The 25,425-nt window shown below is 38.3% G+C and overlaps 1 protein-coding gene across 1 annotated transcript in view; it reads right to left on the reverse strand.

Annotated features, from left to right (window-relative positions):
• Positions 1-25,425, reverse strand: part of LOC126367492 (ras-related protein Rab-37-like) — a 138,156-nt gene that overhangs the window by 86,982 nt on the left and 25,749 nt on the right. Inside the window, exon 3 of the mRNA XM_050011028.1 lies at positions 17,288-17,398. Within this exon, the coding sequence (XP_049866985.1) occupies positions 17,288-17,398 (111 nt within the window). The remainder of the gene's footprint in view (positions 1-17,287; positions 17,399-25,425) is intronic.

A 25,425-nucleotide genomic window follows, 5' to 3' on the forward strand; every position in this document is an offset into this window, starting at 1 on the left:
AAAAAGAATAAGTGTATATTTACTTACATTAATGTTTATGGAGATAAACACAGGCTTGTTGTATGTGCCTTTTCACAATAACTAATCAGAATAATATATAATCATTTAGTTCTGTGAACACTTCATAACTGTATCGAATATCCAAACATATTCCGCGAAGGTAAAATTGTTTGTTCCGTAAATATTTCAATAGATATGGTAGGCGTCACGATCCATATTTATTTCGCGGAAGGTCAGTGATACAAAAGGTTAAGTTCGATTTATTCGCAGTCAACGTCAGAAAACTGTCAGTACTATTCAGAGGCGGAGGACAGGAGTCCTAATATGGCTTTGTAATGGACTACTCTGGGCGCCATCCCACTCGCGTCAGAGTACTGCGGGGCGGAAGGCAAGAGGGAAACCACTGCCCTATTTTTCCCTAAAAAAGTAGCATGGAAAATGCTGCACCGACAAGAGCGTGGCTCTTAAATTGATGATGATGAACGTCAGAAGTGAAACAAACTTTATACAGAATCAGAAACCATTTACTAGTAGTTAGGTATATTATGTATATAAAGATTATTTTTCCAATAGTATAACTATATACACATTCACCAATTTTAACACCTCCACTGTCTAGTGGTTAGAGCGTTGGACTCGACTCGATTCCCAATGGGGACATCGTCGAAATCACATTGTAAAGTTTGTTAGACTGTCTTTTGTTTGCCGAGGACCAAAACTCAACAAACTCGAGGATTGACTCATTCACTTGATTGTCATAAAAAGTTTGATGATTCCGCGCTTCGGAAGGCACGTTAAGCCGTTGGTCCTGGCTACTAGCCCAAACACCTCCACCTCCAGGGTGGTGGAGTATGCTCGATATTCCCTCCGGTTGATTGAGGTGAGGCCAGTGCCTAGCAGTGGGACGTATATAGGCTATTTATATAGGTATGTGTGTGTATGCTTACATTTCAAAGTCTTTTAAGAGGTCTTCTTCTTTGCGAGTCGATGGCGATCGATACTAAATTTTTGCTGACCAGATAAAGAAGTTAAAAAATATATATGTTTAATTAAACCCATTATGATCGTACAAAATTCACATTTCATTTCATTTGAAACAAATAAAAGAAAAGGTGCAGGTCGTGTCATATCAGGAGGTGAAGGATTTGGCGGGAAGAAGACAGGAATGGCGATTACTCCACCGACAAGATCGCAGCTCTTAAATAAAGAGAGATGACATTATACAATTACAATACCTATCCAAAAAAAGAGAAACATAACGTTCCCGAGCCAAGGCTTTTCAAATCGAATCATTTTGGTAATTTTTCTACACTGTTCCAGTCTACATGTTTTAACACTAATCCGCAGAGTAGTTTGCTCTATACCCTCTCTAGTTAATGAAGAGCGGGGAGGAAGTTAGTGAAACGCACACAAACTGTTCAATTTACATTTGATTTACCTTCTTACTTTTATTCTTTGCCCAGCAGTAGGATCAAATAGGTTAAATTAAAGGTTTTAATTCTAAATTAACAGCAATCACCTTCGAGTACAAACCTACAAGCTTTGTTTAATATTTTATTTGAAATTGCGATGTATTCTAATTCTTCTACTATCGTGTGGGTTGTGAGGTGGATTACCAACCCCATCAACCCTGGTGTCAGGGTTATTATTAAGCCGCTATAAACCCCAGACATGACTCATGTAATGACTACGTACTTACATCACTAAGTAGTAACCGGTACCAACGGCTTAACGTGCTTACCTAAGCACGGATCATCTTACATTTGGACAATCAGCATTCATATCAATCATCATTCTTTCTAGTTAATTAAATATGTAATAACTTACATAACTCCGCATTGGAGCAGCGTGGTGGAGTGTGCTCCATACCTCCGGTTGATTGAGGGGAGGCCTGTGCAGTGGGACGTGTATAGGCTGTTTATGTATGTATGTACATAACTATTAAAGTAAGTACCTAACTAAATACTGAGCCATACTTTGTAATGACGGAATTAACTAAAACTGATATTGAATTCGGAAACACCAAAATTAAGTTATAACTAGTTAAGTTTTGGGTACACGCCCACATTAGACATATCCTTACGTAGGTATGCAATTAAGTTAAAATGGAATCAAAATGTACTCAGCACTGATGAATCTTATCGTACATTACTGATTTAGGTCTCCGCCTAAATCTATTTATGTACCTCTGCACATAAACATAAATATAAAGCCATGTTTCGGGTTTCGGACTTTAGTCATCTCATCTAGAAAAATAAATAAATAAAAAGAAACTAAAAACCACACACTAAAAAACTAGAAACTAAATTACATAAATAAACTCACGCCTATTACCCACCGGGGTAAGCAGAGACTATAGAATTCCATTTGCTTCGATCACACACTTCTCTTGCGTCCTCCACAATCTTCAAACGCCGTTTCATAATAACTTAATTGTTATTTATTATTTAAGGTAACAAGATCCATTTGTTGTTAGTATTGGCTTTATATTATGTTAATAAAGTAGAACTGAGTTCAATTTGGTGATGGCAGCAAGGTGTCTTAACAGGGAACTGTTAGCGCTATCAGGAATAGCCCTCAGAAGAGAGTTGCTGCTATTCTGTTGCTGTACTCTTTGTAGCAACGACGCAGACTTGATGAAACGCATCAGTGCGAGCATCAGCAAAAATTCTTCTTCTCTCGTGTGATTTGTGAGGTGGAGAACCAACCTCATCAACCCTGGTGTCAGGGCTAATAGTAACCGGGACCAACGGCTTAACGTGCCTTCGCACGGATCATCTTAATTTCGGACAATCAGGTGATCAGCCTGTAGTGTCCTAACCAAACTAGGGATCACAAAGTAATTTTTATGATATTTTCCCACCGGTAGTCGAACCCGGAACCTCTGGATCGTGAGCCTAACGCTCAACCACTGGACCACGGAGACCGTTAGCAAACATTGCTGAGGCGTTATAAAAACGGGACGGCCGCAACAATGCTCTGAATGCGTTGTTATACTGGACCCACAGAGCACTGTAAGATCTTTGGTTGTAGGTCCACAGAGCACCCAAGTAGAATGAGGTGCAATATGCTTTAAAAAGCGTTATTACATAATGTATATACATTATGTTGGACCCAGATACTTATAAATACCGTGATTTTTTGTTTATGGAAGATAGGTAAGCATTTGCAGCCACATCACACACACACACACACACACTCCAGAACGTGCTTCACGTTCTAATTTCCACTTCCTCTTTGAAGGTCTATTTGCTTCATTTCTCTAATGTTTTCGCTTTAGTTCTAAATATGAAATGAAGTTCGTGCATCGTTTAGTTTCTGAAAGCGTACTACATTTCCTATTATAATTAAGGAACGGACAACACAAAGAGATTTAGTATGCGCATCAAGCGGATACTAAATCTTTTTGCTATACAATACATATCACAAGCTAGATGAAAGTGTTGGCTAGGGATGGCAATAACAGCACGAATGAGTAAGTTGGGCCATATTGACCGGTTAAAAGCTTTCAACGCGGTGAGCTATTTGGAAAATGTAAATGTGGAGGTAAAAAAAAAAATACACGATAAGGTAAAAAAACTGGTTAACAGTATGTCGAGTGCCCGCGTTCGGATTTCATAGATTTTTTAGCCAGAAGCACATATGTTCCATTACCTACGCATACATAGACTGACACCTTTTTGCCGTTATAGTTTTTATTAAAAGGCCTGACACGTGGCAGAATGAAGCTAAGCATTTTCATCTAACGCATTGTTCGTTACACAAATGGCTGCCCGCAGCGAACCTGTTGATTTTACCAAAGCCCATTGTTTTCGCCCATTTAATTTCGGCACAAGTTATACGCTAAATCTGTTTGGTAATGATTTTTGAACCAGGAGCATACTTCACCGCTCCACTGCGGGTTGGTGGAGGTATTTATAACGGCTACTAGCCTCCGGTTGAATGAGGGGAGGCCTGTGTCCAGCAGCGGGACGTATATAGGCTGTTTATGTTTGAACCAGGATTTACGCTGTTTGCCGTTAGAACATTAATTTAATCAATCGTCTCAAATGTATTCATTCCTACCTTCGTACAAAGATCAGTGCGTGCGTGCTTGATTAATATCAGTATCATCCGGTCACGAGTACTTTATTACCATATCATATTTATGTATCTGACAAATTGAATCCAAAACGTCACTAAATATCAAATATGACAAGGTTGTAAGCTTTACCTGTGCAGAAAGTTAATTTGCCTACAATTTGAATTGCGAACGTTTAATAGCAAAGTGTGCGAGGACGGATAAGCCGCGTGATTTAATAAAACGAACACACTCGGTAGATCGTGCTAGTTACATTATATACCTATAAACCTGGCCAGAGAGATTTTTGCGCCCCGCTGGCCACTGAGAATAGGCGCGCCGACGCAGCCAACCGCCCTTTGCCAGACGAGAAAAAACATTACGAGTGAGTGACGTCAGCTAGACGTTCTATTTTTGTTTATTAAAAAAGTTTGAGTTTGTTGACGGCCAGTGTGTAGTCTAGCTCAAGTGAATTTACGCTTTTTTTATGCACAGTGTTCCTGTCTTTTTGCCTTGTAGTATTTGGTTTCAAAGTGCATTAGTACAATAAAAGAAAAAGTCACTCTTTGAGCTTCGGATCTATTTTGCGTCGTCAACGACTGTTCCGTTTAGTGGTAATTTAATCGGTCCATAAGATATTAAGTCGTTTAAAAAAATAAACTCTTAAAAAAAGATTTACGTCCACGTCTTGATAACACTGGTCTTACTAACATTAACAAATGTAATTGAGAATTTGTACGAAATTTTAGTGTAAATGCAGTGTAAAAATGTATTACCTACAGCTAAACGCAAGAAGCTGTCAATAGCACTCCGCACGTTTTCCTCAAACATGATCCCAACACAAACATTTTCATGTAAAATGTTGCCAAGACAAGATCTTATCGATCGAAATGTCAAAAAGTTATCAGGGGGGTTAAAATGGCCACATCGAAGCAATTCATCTAAGAAAGCAGTATTGCAATTTGGCATTTGCGCATATAAAAGTAAGTGCGCAACGCAAACAAATGTCAAATAGCAACCCCCAGATCTCATATCAAACAATCCATATTCACTCAGTAAGAAAATAGACTAAATTTACGGTTTCCCGAATATCCTAAACGCTAGGAACAATGCGCCCCGCCAGCAGGTAATTGTTCGACTGCGCGCCCTCTAAACGCCTAAGGTGTATGCGAGCGTACAACAGGCAATTTTGCTCATCTGCGCTCCCTCTTAACGTCCTGGACATGTAAATCAGCAATTTACCAAAAGAAAGTTCTACTTTTTATAAAATCGAAGCGCTGTCAACCAGGCTAGGAGGCGACAAATTTATCTTTTCACTTCGTACAACACAATTACTATACATACAATATGTTAGAAACTGGATTGGACTGGGACTAGTTTGGACTTTGGAGGGTGAAAGTAGTAAGTTTTAGAATTTTCTAGAAGTAAGTACCTTATTATTTTGATGATCGTTAGGGTCAGTCAGTCAGGCAATGAATGTCAAAATCGGGGTTTTTTGCATATCAATAAAAGATAAAGTGTAAAAGCTATGAGTTTAAAACTATATTTTTTAATAAGTTCACTGCTGACTACATATCCTGAGAATTGTATCTGGTATAATCCAAACTACAGTTATGAGGGTTCAAAAATCGACGAATCGTTTCGAGAAAAGGTAGGCTTACGCTTCGCTTTGCTCGTCTTGAAACCAGATCAAAAGAGCAAGTAATCAAAAAATAAGTATATAACTATCTATTTTTTTAAGGTAAATAATTTAAAATATCTTCTTTTATGATTGATTTCATATTTGTTATACAATGTTCGACATGAGAACATACACTTCTCATCAAAAAAATCGAAACACCTTGCAAGTTTACGTTTTGTCAGGATTATCAGAAAAATGTGTACATTTAGGAATAAATGTTAAATGTCGTTTAATAGTGAGTAATATGAGCTTATCAAATCTTAATGTTAATGTTCTAAATTTAAATGAATTTTTCATAGGTTTCGTATTTTGTTAAATGAGTCATTTTTATTCCGTATGGAGTATAAAGGAAATGGATAAAACAACACACGTAAATGAAAAAAAAAGCTAAAAAACGTTTATTTAATAACTTGTATTCCCTCCCCGAGCTCTAATTACTGCTTCCATACGGTTCTTCATCGATCGGATGAGAGTCACGATCACATGCTGTGGTATATTGTCCCATTCCTCTTGGATTGCATCTTGCAGCTGGCTAAGTGTTTCTGGGGCAGGATCTCTTGCTCGAATTCGTCTCTTTAATTCATCCCACAGATGTTCAATGGGATTCATGTCCGGACTTCTTGCTGGCCATTCCATAATAGAGATATCGACTTCGTTAAGATAATCTCGTACGACGCCCGCGGTGTGAGCCCTAGCATTGTCGTGCATGAATATGAAGCCGTTGCCAATAAAATGTGCATAGGGCATCACATGAGGCTCGAGACACTCTTCGACGTACCGATGACAGTTTAGTGCAGGCAGACGTGGCCCAGACACGAAAGCAAGCTCTGTCTTACCGTCGGCGCTGATTCCTCCCCAAACCGTCCACGAACCGCCACCATAGCTGACCTTTTCTTCAATGCAGCATTGTGCATAGCGTTCTCCGTCTCTTCTGTAGACCTTGTTCCTTCCGTCGTTACCATACAGCATAATTTTACACTCATCAGAAAAGAGAACTTTGCTCTACTGTAGGTATGACCAATTTAGGTGCTCACGTGCAAAGTTAAGACGCGCTCTTCGATGGTCTGCAGTTAATTTCGGCCCATTTGCTGGCTTATGCGGTACCTGTCCACGATCCTTCAACCTTCTTTTAATTGTAGAGTCACTTACAGCCACCCTTCGTACAACACGAAGCCGCTGCTGCAGTTAAAAAGCGTTAAGGCGTCGATTTCTTAAAGAAGTTGTTACAATAAATCGATCATCTCGCTCAGAAGTGACCCGATTCCTGCCAGATCCTGAACGGCGCGTGAACAAACCAGTCTCCCGATAACGTTTATAGACTCTATGAACAGATGACAGGCTTAGATGCAGTCTTGCAGCCACAACACGCTGACTAAGGCCAGAATCCAGCAATGCCACAACTTGGGCGGCTTCTGTGGGCGAAGTATCCATACGTTTTAGAAAAAAAACCTTTTTTCAGACGTCCCAAAGTCACAGTATTGAAATAAAAAACAAAAAGTTTAAGGATAGGCGCCAATTTTTAGTTTTTAAACGCTAAATGTACTCCAACCCTAAACACATATTTGTCTCAAAACAGTGATTCATTTCGTTTATAAGATAAACAAATGAAATTCTAATTTTGAATTTAGAATTTTCGCTTATTACTGTAATGGCCAAACTGCCAGCTATACATTTATGTTTTTTTTTTCATCGTATGAATTCTTTTTTGTGTTGAATTCGGACAGAAACAATGAAAACGGAAGTGTTTCGATTTTTTTGATGAGAAGTGTATATTACGGAGCACACGAGTAATATACCTAAAAGGATGGGATGTCTGTCTGTAACTATATTCGTTATAATATTGAGAACCACCAAATGAATTCGCACGAAGACAGACTATTGTAGTGGACGTATTATCGACTCGCAAAGAAGATTTGCCCGAAAACAGACTATTGGGTTAAAATTGTGAGTGCCTAGGCGAAACCGTGTTGAGTTGCTAGATTATTTATATTCCAGTGCCGTCTCTTTGAATTAAGTTTCTTCTCAGTATTTTACTAAAGCACTTGATAGCCGTTAGACACCAACTAACTAGACGAATAATTAAATAAATAAGTACATCAGGGCATCTAAGTAATTATTTGTAAAATGATTTTTCAGTTATATACCGGCGAATGTCAATTACCAAACACAAATTGTTTATACAATTGATAATTCGTTTCTACCAGTTGTTGCGATAAAACCGTGGATTTAAAATGGTAAGATGTCTTATTAAATACAAACTTATTAAAAAAAAACTGTGTGTAAGTAAAATATAATAACATAATAAAAAAATATTTAATATGAATGAAAATAATAATTCCCAATATAAGTAGTCATACAATTTACCAGCACACTAAAACCAACAATCCAAATTCGAAATAGGTACCCGATACAATTCACTTTTCAAACACTTAAATTTCGAAACAATATAATAACTTTTTAAAACGGCAGTTTAGCAGAAACTTCGCGGGCTATAATTCGCGGGGAAACTAGTTCCGAGATGCGCGTCAAACCACTCTGTAGTCCTGGTAGCGACTGCCACGACTCCTGGATCGGAGCTCATTCCTTACCCCATTGCGCACTCGACAGCCTTGTGCAGACGGAGCTGTACGATATACAACGCTTCGTTGTTAATAGCGTTGAAATCGAGTCAGGCAACCGTCTCTGTAATGTATATTGCGCGTTGTCGATCGCTGTGATACGTGAAGCGTGTAATGTTTGCAAAATTGTCAGCCAGTACCGATTCCCGTCTGGGACGCCGCTCCGCTCACCCCGCGCCCCGCCGTCGCTCTGGATACGGCATTGACTCTGCCTGGGCAAAGCAAATTGGATGCGGTTACGTTACTAATTGGTAGTGACATATTATCATCTGTAAATTTATTATAAAGTTGTTAAAATTTATTGTTGAATATGTACAAAAACATTTTGTGAGGTCCGTTGTTTGAATCTGGTGGAAAACATACTTCCAATAAAAGCACAACTACATAACATTACTTCTGATGGAGACTTTCCACTGAAATTCTGAAGAAAATTTAGAAAACGGACTAGGCATAGCTCATTACTTTTGGTACTTTACATACAAACATTATATTCTTGAGCATTGATATGAGTTTGGGAAAGATCAAGGACTTGTCTGCGTCTTTAGTAATGGAGAAGCATCAGAAGATCAAAACTTTGATTGCTTTAGAACATTGTTGTGGAGGCTTGGAAACGGGATATGGGCTTAATACCGCGACTGACATACACCGACTACTAGGTACTTACTAGAATCGAGATACTAGGAGAACAGAGTGCTTGAAGGAGTTAGAGAGTCATAAAGTAGGCACCTAGATACTCCATTTGTAGGATTATGTGCGAAGTTATTAGTTTGAAGTGGCGTATTCTGTTTTCAATATTTTTTAACATGAACATAGATTAAGAAATAATTCTACGACGTTACATAAAAAATAAATACTTCAATACTTCGTAACACACAGGAAATAAAAGATGATTTTATATTGTTTGCCATTAAAATGAAGTCTTTTTAACCTTTTCATTATCTATTCTTTCTTTCCACATTTATTCCAGCAGGTAAGTACCTGTATAGGTAATCATGAGTGCACCTTTAAAAACAATCTGTCAGGTTGTACACTACCGTGTCTAAGCTCACCTCTCAACTTCTTTTGAAGTTGCTCAAACGTTCAATTTTGATCAAGCCAGAGGTTTTGCGAAATTAACCCTTTTGAAAATGCTGTTTGACAACAAATCAGTTGCACGCAACTTTTTCCGCTTTGGTCTTTTCACATCAAAAGCACGACTTCAATTTAATAAAGAATTTAATAAATTATTTAAATGTAAGTTTTTTATCCGCGTCATACGAGTAGTCTAGCTATAGCTAGACTATATTTTGCTGAGCTGAAGCCGTTTCGGCATGAATTATAATTATAATAATTATTAATTGAGTAGGTAATTTCATTATAACTCTCCTCTTTTATTTCAGTACTCAATCATATTTAATTATCCCTAAGTATTCTTATTTATCATCATCATCATTACCAGCCGTACGACGCCCACTGCTGGGCATAGGCCTCCCCGAAAGATCTCCACGACGATCGGTCCTGCGCTACCCGCATCCAGCGGCTTCCCGCGACCTTCACCAGATCGTCGGTCCACCTTGTAGCGGACCTACCCACTGAGCGTCGTCCGACCCGTGGTCGCCATTCTAGAACCTTTCCGCCCCAGCGGCCATCGGTTCTCCTCGCTATGTGTCCTACCCACTATCACTTCAGCATGGCAATTCTCCGAGCTATTGTTATTTATGACCGAATAAAATATTTTCTGACTATTTTATATGTAAATACATACATACATACATACATAAACTCACGCCCGTAATCCCTAATGGGGTGGGCAGAGCCACAAGTACTCAAAGACAACTTGCAGCCACTGTTGATATGTAAATATGTATTCATGAATATGGTTTCGGCCTCCGTGGTCCAGTGGTTGAGCGTTGGGCTCACGATCTGGAGGCCCCGGGTTCGAATCCCCGTGGGGACATATCACAAAAATCACTTTGTGATCCCTAGTTTGGTTAGGACATTACAGGCTGATCACCTGATTGTCCCAAAGTGAGGATATCCGTGCTTCGGTAGGCACGTTAAGCCATTGGTCCGGGTTACTCCTTACTTATGTAAGTATGTAGTCGTTACATAAGCCATGTTAGGGACCTTTGGCGGCTCAATAATAACCTTGACACCAGGGTTGATGAGGCTTGTATTCTACCTCACAACCCACACGATAAGAAGAGAAGATCTGAGCCAATTAATAACTCATTGGCGTTTTCCAGTACCGGGGATCGAACTTGCACTCCCCGTTTGAGAAGCTAGCCAGTGGGGTAGAACTACCTCGCTTAAATTATTAATTCTCTCTAAGTAAAATACTTGATAAAGTAAACCTCCTTGACAACAATTTTATTAACCTATTCAATATGTATTCAGCAGGTTAAACAAGTTGAGATAGAGTTCAACTTTGTGGCTCAATCTTTTTTAAATTAAACAGTTAAACGAACTTCTATAAGTAAATAATTTGATATAAATTGATTTTTTAATGGAAGTAGAGTTCAGAATAACTTTTCTACTGAATTGACAGTTTTTTAGGGTTCCATAGCCAAATGGCAAAAAACGGAACCCTAATGGATTCGACATGTCTATCTATCTGTCCTGTGGAGCTCGGTGGCGCAGCGGTTAACGCGCTCGGTCTGCGATTGTTGAAGTAAAGCAACTTTCGCAAAGGCCGGTCATTGGATGGGTGACCACAAAAAAAAAAGTTTTCATCTCGAGCTCCTCCGTGCTTCGGAAGGCACGTTAAGCCGTTGGTCCCGGCTGCATTAGCAGTCGTTAATAACCATCAATCCGCACTGAGCCCGCGTGATGGTTTAAGGCCCGATCTCCCTATCCATCCATAGGGAAGGCCCGTGCCCCAGCAGTGGGGACGTTAATGGGCTGATGATGATGATGATCTATCTGTCCGTCCGTATGTCACAGCCACTTTTTTCCGAAACTATAAGAACTACCTATATACTTACTGTTGAAACTTGTTACGTAGATAATATATTCTGTAAACCGCATTAAGATTTTCACTTAAAAAAAAAGAATGGTGAGTTCTCCATGCTTACGACTGAAACTCCAATATGTTTTTTCATCAAACTCACATGTACGTGTGAAGTATATGGATAGGTCTTCAAAAATGATATTTTCTAAACTGAATAGTTTGCGCGAGAGACTTCTAAAGTGGTAAAATGTGTACAAAAAAATAGTTTTTGCATTTGACAAACTTATATTTGCAGTTGGTTAACTAATCGCGACATAGTCAACATACGGAGCCACCAGTTTTACAACGGCAAATAAAAATAGTTATTTACCAAGTATGGATACGGATGTTAAATAATTTCGGATTATTCGTTACTTTCGCATAGTTTCGGTAATGGATATTAACCGATTAAGCAATTATAAAAGCAAAACACAAATAGATAAATTGCTTAACTTAATATGAGTCATAAATGTAAAATTGGATGGGAAGTAATCCCACAATAACTAACATAGTTAGGTACGAAGTACTTAATAGAAAAAATGCAGAGGTTGCGGTCTCAACTCGGCCATCGGATTGGATAGAGATCGCTCAGGATAGGGAGAAGTGGAAGCTCAGAGCTTTGCCGAGCAGTGGGACAATCCAGCCTAGTAAAAAAAAATATGTCTTATTGAGAATATCTTCTATCTAATTCTAAACTTTTGTATCCATTTCGGATTTTTTATTTAGGTTATTCTATAATTTTGGTTCTGGTAAAATAACCCTGATTCATACGCAATAACCTGATATAAAGCAGGGCTTTAGGTTTTATGTTTTTCAATTTAAATATTCGACTGAACGTTCAGCTGAGCAAGTGATCTTTTGTCTAAAACATTTTTTCACTTTATCCTTCAATATAAGTATTCATCGTCGTCAAGATATTACTTTGATTTTCTTTGACTTAGTGACTTATGAATGCGGAAATTCCTTTGTTCTCTCGTAATAAATAGCAAATTGAGTATTATAAATTGTTCTCTTTTTATTAAATTGCCCATAAATCGAGAAAGAAATAAAAATTCCATTAGGAATATATCAAACTGGAAATATTTCTAATCTAATTATAAAATGGAATGGTATATTACGTATATTATTTGTGTACTTAAGTGGGTAAAATGTACCTATAAGTTCTAATAAGCTAAATTGGACAGTGAGGAGCTCGGTGGCGCAGCGGTAAACGCGCTCGGTCTGCGATTGTTGAAGTAAAGCAACTTTCGCACAGGCCGGTCATAGGATGGGTGACCACAAAAAAAAAAGTTTTCATCTCGAGTTCCTCCGTGCTTCGGAAGGCACGTTAAACCGTTGGTCCCGGCTGCATTAGCAGTCGTTAATATCCACCAATCCGCACTGGGCCCGCGTGGTGGTTTAAGGCCCGATCTCCCTATTCATCCATAGGGAAGGCCCGTGCCCCAGCAGTGGGGACGTTAATGGGCTGATGATGAAGCTAAAGTGGATGACGGTGTTTTGATATATATCTGAATTTCCTCTAAGTAAATCAACAGTACGTTATTATGGTTTTAATCAGAAGATTTTGCAATGTACGAATATTTACAATTTACAAAATGCTACAATAGATAATGTTATCTCCTCTTTCCAATATCCAGGTCCATTGGATCTATATTAAACCCTTTGCATGATTAGTTTGTAATCAATTTGCTTTTATGTTGGTACAATCCCGCGTCCCCCTGCCTTCGTCACATTCCGAATACAAACAAATGCTAATCTACATGTTCATCATTTATCAGAATTATCGTGTATCAGAAATTGAATTTAAAACTATGTACTTTATTTTTGTTTTGTTCACGCAGGAATCATATCAAAACAACAATAGCACTTCCAGTTCCAAATTCAATTTCTGATACACGATTACGTATAATCGATGGATATAGTGTAGGCAATGAAGCATTTTTTAATGACGACCCCAACATTAAATCCTCGGTCGCTGGAATTTTGCTGGGTTATATTTTTTTTTGGACATTTTATATTGTAGAATGGAAATATTTTTTTTGGATATTTTACGTATTATTTTCATATTAACATGGATACTCCTGGCGAAGAAAATTTTGACTGAGAATTTTTCAGAAGAATGATATAAATGATATGAATTTACGTAAACATATCTAACTACCGGTATCTTTTTTTTTGGATATTTAAAAGTATATTTATTACACAATATTTAATCTATAATATTTATCATACAGTAAAGTTTCGTCGTTTGAGGAAGTAATTTTGGGGTACACTAGTGTCTTTTCCTACACTATATAACCACAGATATGTTTCTTTTCGTGTGCACATCCAAGAGACATTAAAAAAGAACCTTACAAAAAAATAAATTAAAGGCAATCATAAAGTACGTCATCTAACAGCTGTCAGAAGCGATATACGATGATATGGGGAAGAAATTAAACGTTAACGGCAATACCAAGTTCTTTCGAAACCAATCTCCAGTGTATTGCCAGGAGTAATGTAATTTTAAAAAGTCGAGGGGGCGCAACTCTCTCCACAGATACTTATAGCGAGATAAGCACGCGACTCTTTCTCGCCGCGACAGAGATTGTCTGTCTCTTTCTGTACAGTACCGTGAGAGAGTGACGGGTGACGTATGTCGAGGCGAGAAAGAGTCGCGCGCTTACGGTGCTAAGCCCGCTGATCGTAATTTATAACTGAAAACTATCTCTACGCAATCAAATATAGTTTTGTGGTTTCGATGGAAAAGTTTCTTTGAATGTTCCCGTGGCTTTAAAATCTCATTTTACTATGTGCCGTCTAACGCGTCAGTGCGAGCGAGACAGACAGTATGTATGCTCCTCTTTACTCCTTAACGGCTTAGAGCCATTTAAGACTAAAGTAAGACCCATAGGGGGTGAAGTTGGCGCCCGATACGAATCGGCGCGGGGAGAGGATTTACCGTTTTATACGTAGGTAATATTCTTTATTCCATGGCAAGATTATGAAAATGAAAACATATATCCGTAATTTCTAATTGGAAATTGTCTCCAAGTCAATCAGATATACTTTTGTGGTATAGTTGGGCAAGGTTCTATGCACGTTTCCGTGACTCTACCTTAACTAAAATCTATTACGTTTTTAATATTGTATAATTTGTTTGTATTTATACATATAAACAGTCAAAGTAGGTACTTTTCACGACTAAATTGCAACGTATTAATACCGGATCGGCTATATGTAGGATAAGTAAATGCATATACTCACATAAGATCACGCCTGTTTCCCATCGCGGAAGGCAGAGACCACGGAATCCCGATGAATACGATCCTGACACCGAGTTCGGTGACACGCATTCGGTGTCCAAATGAAACAGAAACTGGTATTTCAACAAAGAGGAAGGAAATCAGATATCGAAAGTAAAAAAAAATCGAACGTTCAAAAAGAAAATTTCTTCCCCATTATTGAGTATCAGAGTCGCATACTAAGTATAACAACGGTTATTGAAGATACATGACAGAACAATACCCCAGGGTGTTAGAACACGGATGGTCACTCACATAGAATGTCAGGCAGTAGGGAGTCTGTTACCCCTCTGTTAGGGAAATGTCTGAGTAGTAGCGATTATTCGCCGGAGTAAATAAATAGTGACATAACATAACATAAACAGCCTATATACGTCCCACTGCTGGGCACAGGGCTCCCCTCAATCAACCGGAGGGGGTATGGAGCATATTCCACCACGAAAAATAAATAGTGAAACCTTGATTAGTAAGTAGACCAGAAATTATATAAAAAATATGGTCTCTAATTGGAGTTGTAGTAGCCCAGTTGGAAGAACGCTTATTGTGAGGTCGCAGGTTCGAATCCAGCACAGGCCAATGATTTTCGAATTCATGTTTGAATCATCAATTATTATCATTTATTCAGCGGTGAAAGAAAACATCGTGAGGAGACGTACATACCCAAAAAATGCGTTTCGAAGATTTGACAGGTCCGGTTTTTTACAGGCAGTTGCTTCTGTAGACAACCGGACCTGTCAAGTTTTCAAGTTAGGTAGGCGCACCTGTAAAAACGTGATTATGCTAGGAAAATGATATTGCGTTACTAGTTCTTAGGGAAATTACAAACACGGAGATAACGAGCGTCGGTGGTTCAAACGGTTCAAATGATTTTTTTGCCCTTTTTTTCTCCTTAGGGCTTGAAAAATTTCATACTTAAGTACCTAAACATGCGGTCACCTAGGTACTTGTTTTTTTTATCTAAGTATATAATGATAAAGGTGCGATCACCTAGGTACTTTAGGCCCAATAAGTTTTTAAGGAGTCAGACTCAAATATTGACCAAACCTGGGGTCCTTTAAATCACGGGTGAATAAGCATCTTCTGGGTAAGCTTGTTCCTCCGTCGACCTCTTCTTCTCCTCGTGGAAGAACGAAGTCAAGAGCAAACCCATTTAAATTAAATAAAAAAAAAACAACATGGGAAGGGCACAAGATAACATCAAGTATCAAATGAATGAGGATAAAAACTAGAAGCTCAAATGTAGGCGGCAACATTGTTGAGTGTTTTTGACAGTTCTCCATACTACTTACAGCTAAAATCATGGAGTGTATTGCGTCGGAAAGATAAGTTACCAAAAACAAAAGCAGCCAGTTGGAAAGAGGCAATTGAAAATATTTTTTTTTTAATTTTCTTTAGGTTTTTAGGAAATAAATATAAGCCAAATTAAACGTTACGCAAAGGGTTATAGTGTAAAAATTTAACCAAAACGACATGTTTGTTTACTCCAATAGTATGGCGAACTGTCAAAATTTAAGAACACTCAACAGTAGCGACACCTGATGGGAAAGACAGACAGTTTTTTTAACATAACATAACATAACAAATACTTTATTGCACAAACAGGCAAAAACAAAATACAAAACAAAAGAGCAATAGAATTATATTATTTTTTTTTTTATTCTTATTGTAATAAAAAGTTCAGCGCTTTATCGCTTGCAATGGGCCAGATTTGTATTCCCGTTTTAACCCGCTTACCCTACATTGCTCGGTAGCGTATTCATAGGAGATCGATTATTGTATGAAAGCATATATACTAAAGTAAAGTATATACGACGCACATTAAATAAATAATACCAGACTACACAGACTTGGTACGTATTCTCTTTGAAGGTGAATTAATAATTACGTACGATGTTAATACTTCCAGAAATTTAATAAAAACCGTCGCTATCAGTTTTATTAAATAAGAGATATTTTATAAAAGCACTTTCTCAAAAAAATCCGATATAACAATATTTTACGAGTTACCTTATATAGGTATATCTAGGTGTTTAATGATTGAATAAATATGATGGCATATTTTCATAAGAACATTATATTATACAATTTTATAACATCTTTTGCTTATAAGGAATAAAGTAAGGCTTCATCCACACGCTTTGCTGTCAACAAAGTCAACTGCTGCTGTCGACATAGGTCGGCTCTTGCTGCAGTAGCTTCTGCTGTGTAACAGAGCTTACACCCGTATTCTAAGAATTTAACTCTAAACTTCCTGCTCTCGACTCGGCCTCGGTTGAGCATTTTGGTATTTTAAGTTGACAATTGCGTTCTTGACTTAAGAACGTTACTCATTGGCGTCGAGCATCTAATACTGCCAACAAAATAATACGAAAATAATGACGTCACGCCTCACTGGAGGAAACTCGAGATAAGGTAGAAGCGTCGATTAAGAATACCGATTTTGAGCTGAGTTCGAGGTTTTCATTAACACTTTCAAGGACAGAACGTCTAATGACGTTCCGATTCTAATTCATACTATCTATTGTGAACCATCAATGACCCATGGTCTCTGCCTGTGAAAGGGTTAAGGTGGCCTCAACTGAGGATGGAGTGGAGGAAATTTCGAGTTAATATCCTAGAATACGCGTGTTAGTGGTCATAGAAATATAAGTGTAAACAAAGCAAATGTGGACTCACCGTGAAGCCGATCCCAACAGTGGCCGAGAAGTTGCCTGCCTGAAACTTGCCTGTTTCAAACTGAACTAGTAAAGACGTCTTCCCCACTCCACTGTCGCCAAGCAAGATTGTCTGAAACAAAATTTCAAAATTGTAACTTAATATTGTAGGTAAATAGAGGGAAGTCCGGACGCCCACATTTCAGGCGCTCTTAAAGTCGTTACTGTAACAAGTTTGAATGAACTACCATAATTTTTGGTGACATTTTCATAGTTAGGCACTGAAATCATCAATGCAGGACATTTTTCTATGCCGGACTTCCCTGAATAGACGCGCACAAAAGCCTATCCATTCTGCAGTGTAAAGTGGAAAGTTCCACCTATCAGAGTAGGTAATCATAGACGAGAGTTGCCAAGCGCATGCGTTCCCCTCTGCCGAAGAACATGAATAATCGGTTCGTGTTTGGTTATTTATTTTGTGTGATGCTTTTGTTTCAGTATGCGTTTGTAGAGACGTTATTATTTCTTATGAATTTGCGGCAGTGAGTAGATGTGTGCTGTAAATATCTCACCAAAAAGTGACAAAAAAAATGTGTTAAGCCAGCCCAAAGGTATCTCAGGGCTGTGGGTAATTTATCTGAGGTTCACCCCGATATGGAACGAGTTTTGTCTATTAGTTATTTCTGAAGCTACCTCCAAATATTTAAGAAAAAATCTCTCGGGGTCAAACTGCTCCATGGTAGCATTGGTAACGCACCTTCTCAAAATTATATCCACGACATTTCCTTATTTGACGGTAAGTAAATATAATTCTTCCGTTTGCAGAAAGCAATTTTACCGATATGTACACGCACTGTATTTACAGACAATATATTTATTTTCTAGGTATTAAGTACTTGTGTTATATTATATGAGATAAGTCAAAGGGAAGTGATAAAAAGGATAACAGAGATACGTAAATACTTATCAGACCAAGTCAGAAACTTGTTGCTAATGTAGGTACAATAATTGAATGTGAAACGCTATAAAGTCTTCGCCACACCGAATGAAGTAGCGATTCGGGCGCTCGGTCGTTACCAATATTAGACCTAGGAAACTACCTAAGGCACTCTGTGTGTGTCATTGGGTTTTGCAAATGCATATTCCTCTTGTCTTAAGAGGATTTTCACCGACTCGTCGCATACGGTTGGCTTCCCAACTGAAAAGGTAAAAATGAACATCTTTGTTTCCTTTTTACGCTACATTTGTAATTAGGAATCTTCCCCTTGTTTCTTTTAAAAGAAAATGCTCTTTGTTATCTTTGTAGTTTTTTTTTGACGTGACTTATTGTAGATTTGCCACAGATGGCATTAACTACTTGGCCGGATAAATGGGGAGTGCTGAAGACTCTCACCCGGTACAACGTTTAAGACAACAGGCCTGAGGGTGCCCAGTTAGGCGCGAACCGCGGCTCAGGGCGTCGTCTGAGAGGGAAAATAATTGAAAGACTTAATCAACCCTAGTGGGTAGATAGCGATAAGCGCCGATTGAGGGAAATCGTCGACCATGCCGGCGGGGTCGGTATCGGGGTCCTAAAGTGTTTGGTGTCGCGAGCTGATTGGCTGCCTCTATGGCTAGAGTAATCGGGTCGTCGGGATCGTATATTACGTCCTTCGGACGCCGATACTTTTTTCAGTACCGTCCCTTATCTTTGTAGTACGTACCTGGTAAACATATGCTCATGACTATATCCCAATTGAGGTAGTCAAAGGTACATCCGTTGCAAGGTGAACGGAGTACCCGAACTTCGCATGGACATGAGGGCCCGGCGGTGTGGTTAAATAATTTAAAAAAAATAGCTAACGTCTCATCTTTTCGATAAGTTGAAATCTACCTACGACGCCCACTGCTGGGCATAGGCCTCCCCCAAGGATCTCCACGACGATCGGTCCTGCGCTGCCCGCATCCAGCGGCTTCCCGCGACCTTCACCAGATCGTCGGTCCACCTTGTGGCGGGCCTACTACCCACTGAGCGTCGTCCGACACGTGGTCGCTATTCTAGAACCTTTCCGCCCCAGCGGCCATCGGTTCTCTTCGCTATGTGTCCTGCCCACTACCACTCCAGCTTTGCAATTCTCCGAGCTATATCGGTGACTTTAGTTCTCCCGCGGATCTCCTCATTTCTGATTCGATCGAGCAGGGAAATACCGAGCATAGCTCTCTCCATTACCCGCTGAGCGACACCGAGCCTCCTCACGAGACCCATAGTAAGCGGCCACGTCTCACTGCCGTAGGTCATTACTGGCAACACGCACTGGTCAAAGACTTTCGTCTTGCAACACTGAGGTATTTTGGACGAAAAGATATTCTAAGAGATATTAGTACTCAATATTCTAGATAGATGGTGCCAGTGTCGGCTTATTGACGATACATAGATCGAAAGAATTTCGCATGGACAGGAAGAAGACCCAGTGGTGAAATGGTTAACACGCTCGACCCGGCTTGACATGAGCTGCGGGTTCAAGTCCCTTCCGAGTCTGAAAAAAAATTCATGTATTTTTTCTTTATAAACAATCAATGTTGCATGTTGCAAACAAGAAATGACAGTTTTCAGATGATAACTCTAATATAGATAGATACTGTGAGTATACTAAAAGATAAGGAATCTCACATAAAAAAATTGAAGTCACATTACTCTTTACTCACGTTTGCTATATTCTATCAATCATTTATTGGTTACGTCATTCATCTAATCTCCTGTCTACTAAATTATGTATAAAGTCATATTTTCAAATAATATTGGCGCCCGCCTCGGGTGGAAACATAAATTGGCTTACAAATTTTTACTACCTATACCTAACGAGGCAAATATAAGAAAAGTTCACTGGATATCGAATATCTCGTGGAAGTTATTTGCTTTTCAGCCGAAGGTCTTTGTAGGCGGAGACGTACTCGTAAGTACTTGCAAACTTACATCACAGCTCGTTGGTAAATATTTAGTTGAAAGGGAAGGATATCGTTGTGTGATTTCTAGTTGAGTCGTATTATAGAAAAAGAAATATTACGTGTAGAACGGTAACTCTCGTCTTAACTATCCTCGGAATCCCGTATCTAAATCATTTAAGAATAATAATATGAATAAATGAAATATTATGAATATTACGAATACGGGCAAAAGGAAACAGCCTCCGTGGTCTAGTGGTTAGAGCGTTAGGCTCACGATCTGGAGGTCCGGGTTCGATTCCCGATGGGGACATTGTCGAAATCACTTTGTGAGATTGTCCTTTGTTTGGTAAGGACTTTTCAGGCTTGAATCACCTGATTGTCCGAAAAAGTAAGATGATTCCGTGCTTCGGAGGGCACGTTAAGCCGTTGGTCCCGGCTATTAGCCGTAAAAACACCTCCACCAACCCGCAGTGGAGCAGCGTGGTGGAGTATGCTCCATACCCCCTCCGGTTGATTGAGGGGAGGCCTGTGCCCAGCAGTGGGACGTATATAGACACTTTATGTATGGGCAAAAGGAAATGGCTCAGCTTGTGCTGTGATGGAGCCATGCTATGGCGCCATCCAGCGCTGGTTTTCAGTCATTTCCACTTCCTGGGATATTGTGCGGAAGTAACTGTCAACTAATAAACAATTATTATATTAAATAATTATTTAATATAGACCGTTACCGTATTAATCTGGGCCTACACTATCCTATTGCCAGGATGTGTGCGACGTTCAACGAAGTTAATGACAAATTGCCAAACATCGATATTTTTAATGATTCCCCTCGATGCTACAAAAGTAAAGTGCTAAATCACTTTGGTTGTCGTTATAAGCGTTAAACCGTACTTACATTTTTATTTTGTTAAAATTGTTCATATACATATAATTATTCATAGTTTATAATTTATATAGTTTAGTATTTACTGGGTCGCTAGCCCAGGCTTCGTTTGGGTGCAATGCTGAGGAAAAAAATATTTACGACATCACATTAAAAATCTCAAAAATAACAGTATTTCTCCACTATTTAATGGATGTTATTATACATATAAACCTTCCTCTTCAATCACTTCTATCTATTAAAAAAACCGCATCAAAATCCGTTGCGTAGTTTTAAAGATTTAAGCGTACATAGGGATATAGGGACAGAAAAAGCGACTTTGTTTTATACTATGTAGTAATATAGTTTGATGGTTTTCATTTACGGTAAATGTTGTGTACGCATGTAATTGGCAAGCATATATACCAAGTATTTCTTTTTATAATGCTGTCTGTAAAAGTGTATTTATATAAATAAAGAAACTCTCCGCCCTTCACCCCCTCTGGGTTTTACTTTAGTCTTAAAAGACCGAAAGCCGCTAAGTAGTAAGAGGGAGAGCGCGCCTACTGTGTCTCGCTCGCACTCACGCGGGTAGCCAGAATGAGATGTTTATATGAAGTGTCCAGGGTGTAGTCGTATTCACAATAGTGTAACCTTTCTAACTAGGATCGGCAGTTCCTTCGGCTCAAACAGAAATGAAATTGAAATTGATTGGATTGAATTGTTGAAATTTAGTTCTGTGCATTAAAGTATATTTGATTTGATTTGAAATGAAAATAAAATATCTACTAAATCCAGATAACGAGAAAATTACTCCCCAAGATGCTTATAGAAATGAGGTAGATTTTATAATGGACGTTTTCCTATAATCATAATCAATCATTTATAATAGCTTAAACGTTCAGAGTCGCTTTTGGACGATTTAAAGCCAAATTATTTTAAGGCGAAGCCGCAGCTGGCAAGAGGCTAGCATAAAAGCCAGAGTGCAGTACATTCCATTACTAAAGTCCATACAAGTTCATACCACTAAGTAGTGTACTTGATGGAGCCAGTCAGTTTGAGCGAGCTAAGTACTAGCTGCTAAGTGACTCGGGTATAGACTTAAAGAAATATGCACGATCACCTTTTCCCTGTCTTTCACTCAAAGCAAGATAGCTTTATGGAAAAATACTAAGAGGAAAACAGAAATCCGACGTAAATTTCTAATCACGCCACCATAGTTTCCTAGTGAGGTGAGGCCTTTAACACATGGCATTACGTAGCATTACACCTGTATCCCCAAAGGAATGGGCAGAGGTGTATAGTATATACACCCACTCTTCGGCCACTAGGTATGTTTAAGTCATGTAATAGCTCTATCCCTTTCGTGCACTTATTGTAAGTGCAGGACGGCACTCATTTAAGAGCTGTCGAACTAAAATTGGGTTAAGTTTGTGTGCACCCGAATGGGTACCAATGTATTTTATTTAATTTTTATTAATAATATCAATTTTATTTTATTTATTAGGACATTGATAATTTTAATTTTATTTCATTTTATATAATTTAATTTAATTTTCATTTATCTAATCTAATGTACTTATAATTATGCATATTAATCTGAAATAAATAATTTGAATTTGAATTGAATTTGAATAGGGCCTTTCTATACCTATATAATATTTTTTTTGTTACAAACATCTTTGCAAGTTGTAATTTGTAATTAAGTATATTAAATATGTATTAATGAATGCATAAATGAGTGAATGGTGGCCAAGGGATGGTATGCGATATCGAGGCAGACCACCAGCCCGGTCGGATGACATTGTGAGGTACGCCTAAAAGCAATGGATGAGACTTGCACAGGACCGGAAAGGATGGTGTGAATGAGAGGAGGCCTATACGCAGCAGTTGGTGAACACAGGCTTAGTAGATAGATAGATGTGTTAATGTGTTATTCACATTTATTCCTATTGTAATATAACCATAAAAATGCGTTAGTTTTAGGTTGTCAAAACCGGAACTTGACACTACCCCTGTCACCTAGGGGAGACTTTTCTGTGGTCTGGTACAGTCACGAGTACTAATATGTATACACTTTGAAACCATGTCACATTAACTTGTTTGACAAATTAAACCGTAAGTCTCATTAAATGTCAAATATGATAGTGCGACAGGGTTCTAAAGTGGGTACATGATATTGCTCATGACTGTACGTAATAGTTTGTGGATTCTGGCTGGTAAGTGGATTACTGCTGTTTGACCGTCCCTATAAATGGAGCTGATGGATTGGCGAAGTCATGTAGGCTTACATTAATACGAAAATCACGCCCTATTTACCAATCGGGGTGGATAGCGCCATAACCATCAGTAAAGCAATCAGCAGCCACTCCTAACATTGTTTAAGCTTTGGTGTTGATGAAAAGTATCTTAGCACGTGTAAAGTATTTATATACTTACCGCCTTGCTAATAAAAAATAAATAAACGGAGAATATCATTTAACAGTTAAGCAAAATTGAGAGTCACATATTCTCCGAATTGAGCTATCACGGATTCGGACTTTTAGTATTCGGCACATCATTTGACCTCTCCTTCAGTCGTATCGGTTTTCCGTTCCACTGAAGCAAGGAGGGATAAGACGAGTGTGTGCGCCTGCATTTTGCGCACCTGACCGCTTCCGTTTACTCGACTCACCATTCGTAGATACAACATAAGTATACTCGACGATTTTTTTTTTAATTATTTGCATGTCACGCCTTTACAGTGCAGAAGCGCCAATGCGCCGTGAAATTCTCAATATAAACTTTCATAATAAATAAGAATATAATTTAAATAATATAAAAACATATTTAATTTTCACACATCATTCGTCATCTCGCAGAACCTCAGACACTCGCGACACACAAACGTCCACACACTCACAAACAGATCATACTCTAGTGCTCATGCAAAGAGTGCATTAAACTTAAAAAAAATCTATCTTCCTCATTATTGCAAACCAAAAAAAAGATAAAAGAGACTTACTTTTGCGCCCCTGTATTGTATATTGTATTGTAATAAAGTATGTTGTGAGAATCTAATTAAAATATTTTATTTTAAACTATTTAATAAAACCTATTACACTTTCCAAATTTTGTTCTTAATTACTCAAAAGTAAATTTTGAAACTATTTTTTTTTTAATTTTAAAAATGTTTGTAGTCTTGAATAGCTCTGAATGCTGTTCGGTGCGTTTATTTAAATTTTTGGAGGTTTATAGGTAGGTATAGGACAAAAAAATATTTCAGACTATTCCCATAAAAAAAAGTTAAATTACACAATCAATTACCAGAACAAGACACGTACAGTCATGAGCAATATCATGTACCCACTTTAGAACCCTGTCGCACTATCATATTTGACATTTAATGAGACTTACGGTTTAATTTGTTAAAAAGTTAATGTGACATGGTTTCAAAGTGTATACATATTAGTACTTGTGACGGTACAAGCATAAACACAAGGTACTTAATTTAAAAGGTAGGTATATAATATGTAGAAATGTAATATATTATACAATTTCAATAAAAGGGAGCGGAGTTAGGTAAGTGTAGTGTGAACACACCGTAAGCGAGACGGCCGCGCAGTACCTATTGTATCGAGATTGTAAGGGCCGGCGTGGCGCGTCGGCCGGTCCGTCGATGCATTGTATGAACGCACTACGCGTTACCGGTGCGCACATTCGTGAGGACAGCGAGACACAGTTGGCGTGTTGGTAGCACATTCGTTGGTACAACTTTCGTGTTAGCTACGCGTGTGCGTAGCGCACGCTTCGAGGTTCTAAATGCTCATATTTGTCACATGGGTCCTTGGGTTGTCCTTTGTATATTTATATGTTGTTGTGAAATAAAGTATTATTGATTGATTGATGGGTCTAGCAGCTAAAGTGTTAAGCATGTGCACGGCACGGAGGAGTTTCGAGTGTGTGCGCACCACAGTGCGCGCCGCCGACAATTAAAAACCTTATTATTTTCAATTGGCTATTTAACAGTTGTAATAATAAAATATGTCGGATAATAATGGTAGTTTATCATGTAACAATAATTATCCAATTGCTTTTATTAACATAATTTTTAAATACCTATATAATTTTTACAAAATAAAAATGCAATTTTTTTATCTGTGGATTACAAGACCCGAAATACGCGCGGACATGATTGAGCTTCGTGTGACGTCTATCGTCACACAATAAATAAAAACTATCTTGTTTCAAGTTACCTATATTGTTTCACAGTTTCTTTGTTTGTTGAAATGTGACGTCACTGGGCAATGTCGCGAAATTTAAAATAAGTAATTGAAGAAAAATATATTTTTTCAGTACCTAAAATAAAATATTTTAAGAAGTATAAAATAAGC

The sequence above is a fragment of the Pectinophora gossypiella genome, chromosome 6 (assembly GCF_024362695.1).
Source record: "Pectinophora gossypiella chromosome 6, ilPecGoss1.1, whole genome shotgun sequence".
NCBI classification, from domain to species: Eukaryota; Metazoa; Arthropoda; class Insecta; order Lepidoptera; family Gelechiidae; genus Pectinophora; species Pectinophora gossypiella.